At 34.3% G+C, this 9908-nt stretch overlaps 1 protein-coding gene and 1 pseudogene across 1 annotated transcript; both read right to left on the bottom strand.

Annotated features, from left to right (window-relative positions):
* Positions 1-534: 534 nt before the first annotated feature.
* On the bottom strand, positions 535-930 carry LOC124896610 (tripartite motif-containing protein 44-like). The gene has a single exon (XM_047408201.1). The coding sequence runs from the start codon at positions 928-930 to the stop codon at positions 535-537; it is 396 nt and encodes a 131-aa protein (XP_047264157.1).
* Positions 931-1949: 1019 nt separating this feature from the next.
* LOC107866438 lies at positions 1950-9436 on the bottom strand (annotated as a pseudogene).
* Positions 9437-9908: the final 472 nt, after the last annotated feature.

Below are 9908 nucleotides of genomic sequence, written 5' to 3'. Positions count from 1 at the left end.
AGCCGCTATCTTGATGTGGTCCGAATCCACCTTCTTTGACGGGTCCTTTGCCAACAACATCACGTGCACAAACCAAACCAAAGCACACTTCAACTTTTTTTGATTATTCAGCCTATTAGCTTTCATCAAGCTAATCAAATTTGCAGCAGTAATGCTCTTGTTCTTTGTCACCTTAAAATGAAAGCTTTCTCCATTTTGAAGGACTTTGTTCATTTTTGATTCATGGGAATATGCTGAACAATTCAGCCTCGTAATCAAAGCAAATTTCTTTAAGCCGAAACAAGCTGGCTTGCCGTTCACACAAACCAAATTTCATGCAGTTTTTATTTTTATTTTTTATACATCGAAGCAACATATAATTAACCATCTGTCCATTAAACTTAAAATATTTCGGAATATGCCTCAAGTGTCCGAAACCTATCTTTTTAAATCATAATACAACTTTTGTTCAATAAGAACCCATCTAAACTCTCGATACCCCGTCATTCTTGCTCTCACAGAAATCTTTGTAGGAAAAGAGCCAAGATCATCCATCTAGGTTGTTAGGCTGTACGATTCAACGGAGATATCTCTCGCACAAATTGGCAAGGATAGGGGATCCTCCTCCCCGTCTCCGCTATCTCTCCTATCCTCACTGTCCCCGCTATCACTTTCACTTTCTTCACTGTCCCCGCTATCACTTTCACTTTCTTCTTCGCTTTCCCCCTCGCTTTTACCTTCGCTATCCTTAGCATCCTCACTCTCGTGTGCACTACTTTCGTCATATTCAAAAATATCGGCAAGGATTCTTGATTCGGTTTCCGACTCCGATTCATCGACCACGGATTTTTTTCTCTTGAAAGTTTTTAAAACTTCTTCGAATTTTTTATTCTTGCTGGTAGAAGCAGTGGAAGTAGGCCTTTTAACCTCTTTATGAACTCTTCTCACCATTTATGATCTACAACAAAAAATGAATCTGTAGTGGTCGATACTGGTCTATTAAAAAAATGAACAAATACAACAAAAACTAATCTGTAGTATCGACCACTGGTCTATTAAGAAAAACGAAAAAAAATGCCTCACATCAAACATGCAATTCAAATTCCAACTTTGGCTGTGCAATTCACAACAACAAGAACACCATTAAAATGGGTTCAATTCAGTACAAAAAATTCAAAATCAAACGTAATATAACTACGAAAATTGAAAATTTTTTTAATCGTTATCCAAAGCAAAACCCGATTAAACATGCGAAATCGACAATGTTAACTAAAAATACTCAAATTTTGACTAATTCAACGAAGAACAGTGCAATTTTTGTCAAGATCGAAAACCCCCAACACAAAGAGTCATCAAAAAAAATTACTAAAATAGATCTAGAACTGATTGGGGAAGAAAATTACACTTACCTAAGCAAGAGAAATTAAAAAAATTCGCCTAAGGGAGCAAAAATCAGCCGAATTATTTTTTTTCGAAAAAATATAAACCAAAATCGGGAGAAAGAAGAGTTTGAGGAGAGAAAAATGTGTAGTTGAAAATATTAAATGGTTTTAATAAATATTTTTAAAATTAAAAAATATAAAAAGGGACCATTTTTTTCTCAAGTTTTAAAAAAATTATATTTTTTTCTCAAGTTTTAAAAATATTAAAGGAACTTATGACCCCACAACCCTGACCTACTTTTTAGACCTAATCCAAAAAAAAAATGAAAAAAAAATTGATGTCTATGACTCAAAATAAATTTTGAAACTGGATAGAAATCAAAATTGTCTCCAGTAACAAGCATTTAGATTACTTTTTCATATAATTCTGAAGAACGACTATAATAATGCGAGGCAAATTAAAGGATCAAGGTACAAAGATAGGTAATTATTTCAACTAAAATTAAACACGAGGTGCTTATGAAAGGCAAGATTTACATCTTCAAATTGCCTTGCATTTTTTGAACTTCAAGTAAAATCCAATGCATATATTTTTCCGATCTCTTTATTCGGAAGAAACTTTCCTTCACTGCAATATTACATAATTTGTGCTTATATGAATACTAAATTCTTTATTTCATTTTTATTTTCTTGGAAATGAAATATTAGTTACAATGTTCATCATCCATTGCGTTTCCTAGGAAGCCATCTAATTTTGGATTTCAGATGGGAAGTGGGACAGCTCGGAGAGGATGAAGTCTGGATAAGGTGAGACTAAATTTCTCCTGCATGTCCAAGTATTTTGGAGCAACGTCACCCTCAATTTTCCATTTAAATGTATTCAACAGTGTGCCAAGCATAACTGGAACCGTCCTTATTACCAAGGGCAAATCAGGGTAAATCCTTCGACCAACACCAAATGAAATTAACTCAAAATCTTGACCTCGCACATCCAATTTTGAATCCTTAAACCTATCAGGATTAAACACCAAAGGGTCTTCCCAAAGGGTTGAGTCCCAACCAATTGCCCATACATTACTCATTACTTTTTAACCTTTAGGGATAGTGTAGCCACATACCTCAACATCTTTCCCTGCTTCTCGAGGAACCAAAAAAGGAGCTGGAGGGTGCAGCCTCGAAGTCTCTTTAATAACGCACTGCAAATAAGGAAGTCGGACTATGTCAGCTTCCTCTATTGCCTTCCCTTCTCCGATGACTTCTACGAGCTCGGCTTGGGCTTTCTTCATAATCTCTGGAGCTTTAAGAATCTTAGCCATAGCCCACTCTATTACGTTAGAACTTGTGTCAGTTCCGGCAACAAATATGTCCTGAAATACACTGAGAACCTTGAGGTGAAAATTGAAGGATAATTCCTTCTTAGTTAATGCAAAGATTAAAACTCTTTTAACTCTCTGTAATAAATATGTGTAAACATCTGTAAGTCATATAGGATGGGAGAGTTACTACTTCACAAATATATATTCATTTAAATGACGATTAATAAAGAGACATTCACAAGTCTTGAAAGTTACTAGACATTATGACTTTGTCATTAATTTAAGAGTAATGTTAATTTATGTACATTAACTCTGTTTGTCTTCATTCACTCTTTTGATGGATGAAACGTAAATGGTATAACTATTTAAGGAGTATCATTTGAGAATTAAAGATGTAAGAAAACATAAAAAATAAAATACTCTCTCCCCTTCATCAATTCTCTACCGTAATCTTGGCTTCCTATTCTTTGACAATTTTTGGGTAATTGGTTTGGGCAACCTCCAAACTTCCAGCCATGAGTGCATGTGTTTGAAAGTAGATGTGGAACCTTGGGGAGCGACCGGCTAGAAGGATTTGCACCGGAGTCGGGCCGAAATTGCTTTTAAGGCAGTGGCTTACCACGACACAGTGTTTGTGACAACTATTCTCTAACTATTAATAATTTCAATTCGAACATCAATATTGTAGCATTTTTTTTCAACAATTTGAACGCAATTTCCTTACATACAATATTGATAAATGACTATTTTTTGAATAAAGCTTTTCTTGGTTTTTCAAAAATTGAGCCATTGGACTAAAATAATTTTAAAAGTTGGTCACAAAAACTTTTTATTTTTTTAGAACAATTAGAAGTTGATTATGTTTTATTTAATGATGGTTCTAACATCATTACTAGTTCTAATACTGTTTTGATTGTTGATGAATTTGGTAAAAAGAAGATTAAAAAAGATAAAATAAATGCTAGAGGGCATTTATTAAGTCATATGATTAATATTTTTTTTTTGATTTACTTGTTACTTACAAATCTACTAAAAAAAATATGGGATAGTTTGCAAAACTCAAAACAGGTGGAACAAAATAATGTCCAAGTTTATCTTGTTGAGGGTGATGAAGTGAATGCGGCAGTAGTCGTCGAGACGAACTTGGTGTCTAACAAGACTGAGTGGCTGTTGGATACAGGGACTTCAAGGCATTTCTACGCCAACGAAGAGTTATTCCATGATATTGAGGAATCCACCGATGGAGAGTGTGTCTACATGGGTAACTCCACTACTGCTGGAGTTTTGGGTAAAGAAATTTTTTTACTTAAATTAACTTCTGAAAAAATATCATCCTTGAACAATGTTCTATATGCTCCCTCGCTCCATAGAAACTTAGTTTCTGGAGCACTTCTCAACAAAGTAGGCCTTAAACTTATTTTTGAAGTTGAAAAAATAATTATTTCTCGTGGAGGAAACTTTGTTGGGAAGGGATACCTTAGTGGGGTCTTTATTTGTACTGAACATTGATCAAAAGATTGCTAATATTCCTAATTCTACTTATATTGCTGAGTCTATTAATTTATGGCATGGTAGATTAGGTCATGTTAATATTGCTTTTATTAAAAGACTTAAAAAAATGGGATTAATTCCTACAGTAAATATTGATGATATTTCTAAATGTTATGTGTGTGTAGAAGCAAAGTATGTCAAGAAACCTTTTAAATATGTTACTAGTCAGAAAGACCGAATTGCTTGAACTAGTACATTCAGACTTAGCAGATTTTAAGAACACTATTAGTAAAGGTGGAAAGAAGTATTATATTACTTTTGATGATGAATATTCTAGGTACACTAAGGTATACCTTTTTAAGTCTAAATATGAGTCTGAAAGCATGTTTTTAAATTTCAAAATAGTAGTAGAAAATTAATTAGACAGAAAAATCAAAAGATTTAGATCTGATAGGGTGGTGAATATAATACTAAAACTCTAGAAGATTTTTGTGAGAGAAATTGTATTATCCATGAGTTTGGTGCTCCTTATACTCCCCAAAAAAATGGTGTAGCCGAACGAAAGAATAGAACACTTAAGAAAATAATGAATACTATGCTTTTGAGCTCGGGTCTACCTGACTATATGTTGGGGGGAAGCTGTCTTATCTGCATGTTATATTCTTAATAGAGTCCCTCATAAAAAGTAAGACAGGACCTCATATGAATTATGGAAAGGATTTGTTTCTAACTTGAAATTTTTGAAAGTGTGGGGGTGTTTGGATAAGGTTGGTAGACCTGATTTTAGACGGGTAAATGTAGGCTCTAAGATTTTTGACACTGTCTTTATTGGTTATTCTCAAAATAGTGCTGCATATAGATTTATGTCTTTAAATGATTATTCTATTTGTGAATCTAGAGATGCAGAATTTTTTTAGCATGTTTTTCCATTGAAAAATAATGTGCCTAGTGATGTGCAAAATAATACTTCTGTATCTATGTCTGTTATCACTCATGTTATGTCTGCTTTTGATGTTAATGCTAATGAGCATGAAAATGAACTTAGAAGGAGTAAAAGAAGTAGAATTGAGACTAGTTTTGGTTTTGATTTTATCACCACCTTCTTAACTGAGGGTTTTGATATTGATACTTTAAATGAGGAATTAGTGTCTATCTACTTAATAGAAGAAGACCCTAAAACTTATGATGAAGCAATTAGTTCAATAGATGCAATGTTTTGGAAAAGAGGCTATTAAAAGTGAATTAGATTCTATAATCTCTAATCACACATGGGACTTGTATGATTTTCCTAAAGGTTTTAAACCCATAAGTAGCACATGAATAGTTAAGAAGAAATTGAGGCCTGATGGTACAATTGATAAATATAAGACTAGACTTGTGATTAGAGGTTTAAACCAACAAAAAGGTGTTGATTATTTTGATACTTATTCTCCTGTGACTAAAATAGAGACCATTAGAACTCTTATTGCTCTAGCTGCTATTCACAGTTTAGTGGTACACCAAATGGATGTCAAAACTGCATTTTTAAATGGTGATTTAGAGAAAGAGATCTATATGGCTCAACCTGAGGGTTTTGTGGTCCCAGGACAAGAGGATAAAGTATGCAAATTAAGAAAGTCCTTATATGGACTTAAGCAGATACCTAAGTAGTGGTATGAAAGATTTAATTTCACATTAATGGATAATGACTTTGTTGTTAATTCATCTGATACCTGTGTTTATTATAAAAGACCTTGGAGAAGCTGATGTGATTTTAGGGATTAAAATCAAAAGAAGTGTTAATGGTTTCTCTTTGTGTCAGTCTCATTATATTGAAAAAATGTTGAAAATGTTTGATTATTTTGATGTAGTTTCAGTGAGAACTCCTTATGATTCTAGCATACACTTGAAAAAGAATAAAGATTCTAGTGTTTCTCAAACTGAATATGCTAAAATAATTGGGAGTGTAATGTTTCTCATGAACTATACTCAGCCTGATATAACTTATGTTGTTAGTAGATTGAGTAGATATACTCATAATCCAGTAGTGAACACTGAAATACTTTTAATCGCTTGTTAAGGTATCTGAGAGGTACTATGGACTGGTGTTTGCATTTTAATAAATTTTCTGCCGTTTTAGAAGGTTTGTGATGCAAACTGGGGGACTGACAATGATGAAGTTAGCTCTACCAGTGACTATGTATTTACTTTGGGTGCATGTGCTATTTTATGAAAGTCTTCAAAGAAGACTTGTATAGCACGTTCTACCATGGAATCTTAATTCATTGATCTCGAGTTGGCAGGGCAAGAAGCTGAGTGACTGAGAAATCTTTTGACAGATGTGCCTTTATGGGGAAGACAAGTGTCTCCAGTCTCTTTACATTGTGACTCACAGGCAACAATTGAGATTGCTAAAAATAGTGTATACAATGGTAAAAAGAGACATATTCGCATCAGATATGGTGCAGTTAAACAATTGTTGAAACATGGTGTTATTTTTTTGGAATATGTAAGATCTGAAAGAAATTTGGCGGATCCTATGATCAAGAGTTTGACAAGGAAAATGGTCCTAGAATCGTCGAGGGGGATTAGATTAAAACCTATGGATTGAGGTAATATGGTGGATACCCATTTGGGGTCAAACGAAGCCATATAGGCCTTTAATAAACACTACATATCCTATCCCTACGGCGTGAGGTAGTGTATTATAAGATTGAGCTTATTTTTACTCTTAATGATCCATAACCTTAAGGTGGTCTATGAGATAGACTTGATGGATCACCTACGTGAGTGTAAAAGGTTGGTCACCTTTTTATGAAAAACTTGAGTTATCTTTCTAGAGCACTCATGAGACCCAAGGTTTGTGTGCATGACCATAAACGCACTTTGTAGTATCGCGGAGATTGCTTAAAATCAAGGATATAGTATGTGTTGTGGGGGTCTTAACTTATGTCCATCTAGTTAAAGAGTACTTCACTTTTGGATATTTGTTGTTGCCTTATATCACTACGTGTCAATTCAAATCGAAAGATATTGACACTTAAGTACATGTTCCTTCCTTTTGCCCAAAAATTATTCCATTCTTTATCTTTGCATTAGTAGGGGATTGAAGGATAATTCCTTCTTAGTTAATGCAAAGATTAAAACTCTTTTAACTCTCTGTAATAAATATGTGTAAACATCCGTAAGTCACATAGGATGGGAGAGTTACTACTTCATAAATATATATTCATTTAAATGACGATTAATAAAGAGACATTCACAAGTCTTGAAAGTTACCAGGCATTATGACTTTGTCATTAATTTAAGAGTAATGTTAATTTATGTACATTAACTATGTTTGTCTTCATTCACTCTTTTGATGGATGAAACGTAAATGGTATAACTATTTAAGGAGTATCATTTGAGAACTAAAGATGTAAGAAAACATAGAAAATAAAATACTCTCTCCCCTTCATCAATTCTCTACCGTAATCTTGGCTTCCTATTCTTTGACAATTTTTGGGTAATTGGTTTGGGCAACCTCCAAAATTCCAGCCACGAGTGCACGTGTTTGGAAGTAGCTGTGGAACCTTGAAGAGCGACCGGCTAGAAGGATTTGCACCGGAGTCGGGCCGAAATTGCTTTCAAGGCAATGGCTTGCCACGACACAGTGTTTGTGACAACTATTCTCTAACTATTAATAATTTCAGTTCAAACATCAATATTGTAGCATTTTTTTCAACAAAAATTACTCAACAAATTAATCATGCAAACCATGGATGGATAATTCACCAACACATGCATATTTAAAGGGTTCACTTGAATACAGTATTTCCGGTTACGAAACATAGGCTGGGAGATTTGGCTTTGTAGCCACTTACAAACTTATTCTTAGTTTATGTTTACAAAGATATCTTCATGTTTACGCATAATAGATCTGAAAAATCATTTTCTTCTATTCAATTTGTAAGTGGCCATAAAAGATTATTTCCTCATATATATATATATATATATATATGATAGGAGAATTTAAGAAGGGAATCTTTGTAGCTCATGTTGATAGGCTATTATAGAACCTTCACCTTGATAGTGTGAAAGGTTTGATCTTGTAATCTCCTACCCTCAACTTCAAAAAATAAAAAATAAAAAAGGAGGAGAATTAAAGATAGCTCACCAAACATATTGTTGCTATTTGCTTGCGATCAATCTCTTGGGGATCATGTTCACTGGCTGTGATTAAGGCTTCTAAAACATCAGTTTTTTTGATCATTTTGGGACTTCCTTAGCTCCAGTCTCTCATTTATCAATTCATGAAATAGCTTTAGTAGCTTCCTGATACGAGAATTATATCGCCTCAGCCCTAGAGGATCTATTACTTTGAGCACTGGAAAGTAATCTACCAACTTTGGTTTACCCAACTCCAACATTATTCCCTTCGCCATTTCCATAAATTCTTTACCCGAATTTTCATATGGATCAGCCAAGTCTTTTGAGAAGAGGGTGTTGGAAAGTAAATTCAACATGGTCCTGAAAATTGCAGCACCAATATCAACCGCCTCGCCCATTTGGCTACACCTTTGACAGTAAACTAAAAGTTCTTGGATCTTCTTGAGCCTTATTGAAAACATGATTCAGCAAATTAAATAATTAAAAATGAGTTATCTCTAACAGTTTAATAAACTTTTAAATGCCGTGATCATATATACAATAAATTAATGTACCTAAGGTGCTGGCTGGCATCAAGGTTATTAACGGAGAAGATGTGGGAATTCAAGATTTTGCGGAGATTTCTCCATTGAGGCCAGGAAGTGGGAAGCCAAGCTACGGAGAGCAGGTGAAAATTGTCAATTTGAACTAAATCAGGAATTGACCTGCTAGAGAAGGCTGAGACTTGCTTTTGGAGCACTTGTTTGGCCATGTATGAAGAAGAAATGACAACAGCTGTTGTTTGTCCCAACATCAGGCGCATAATTGGGCCATGAAAATTGGCAAGTTTTGCAAGGGATCTATGGGGTTGATTGCCTAGCAAGTGAAGGTTTCCGATTACGGGTAATGGCGAGGGTCCTGGAGGAAGTTTTCTCCTGCTTCTATTTGTTGTTAATGCTAGTAACAAAGTGAAGCCTTGGACCAAAGTCCAGGCAAGCAAGAGAGCTAGAGGAGTGGTATAGTAATAATAATAATCCATACTTCAAAAAAAAATTAACTATTTACCGGGGCTTTATGGTGAGGAACATGTGTACTAGACATATTTATAGGGGTATACATATTATAAAATTAGGTAGGACAAATGGTATCCATGCCCACCAAACAAGTAACGAATACGTAGTAGTAATATTTTCGAAACGTGTAACTTGCCAAACAGTATTAATGGGCGACTAACAAGTGGGGCTCGGGCCCCTGCTAGTTCACTTATCCATAGTACAGTACTCATTTGACACGGGGTGGTTTGGCAGAATGTATAGAAATAATGTCGAATAGAGTGTATTAATAATGTTTGTATTATTAATACAAGTATTAATAGTGTTGGTATTAATTATGCAGACATTATTTCTTGTACACCGTTTGATTTGATGTATTAAAAATAATTATATATTTATATAATTTTTATAAAAAGATATTTTTTTATCAAAATACCCTCCTCCTTTGTACACTTTTGAAGAAGTAGCAGCTAATTATGCAGTAGAAAAAGAAAACTCAATTTCCACTTCTTTCTCCTTCGGTTGCTTTGCCGTTTCTCGACCAAATCAGAGGTCAGCTCCTTCATTTACATTCATTATTT

This window comes from Capsicum annuum, chromosome 3 (assembly GCF_002878395.1).
Source record: "Capsicum annuum cultivar UCD-10X-F1 chromosome 3, UCD10Xv1.1, whole genome shotgun sequence".
Classification (NCBI taxonomy): domain Eukaryota; kingdom Viridiplantae; phylum Streptophyta; class Magnoliopsida; order Solanales; family Solanaceae; genus Capsicum; species Capsicum annuum.
This window is presented reverse-complemented; position numbering and strand designations above follow the sequence as displayed.

Bases quoted from the DNA above. Each gene is read 5' to 3' on its own strand.
- LOC124896610 (XM_047408201.1), bottom strand. From the start codon at position 930: ATGGTGAGAAGAGTTCATAAAGAGGTTAAAAGGCCTACTTCCACTGCT.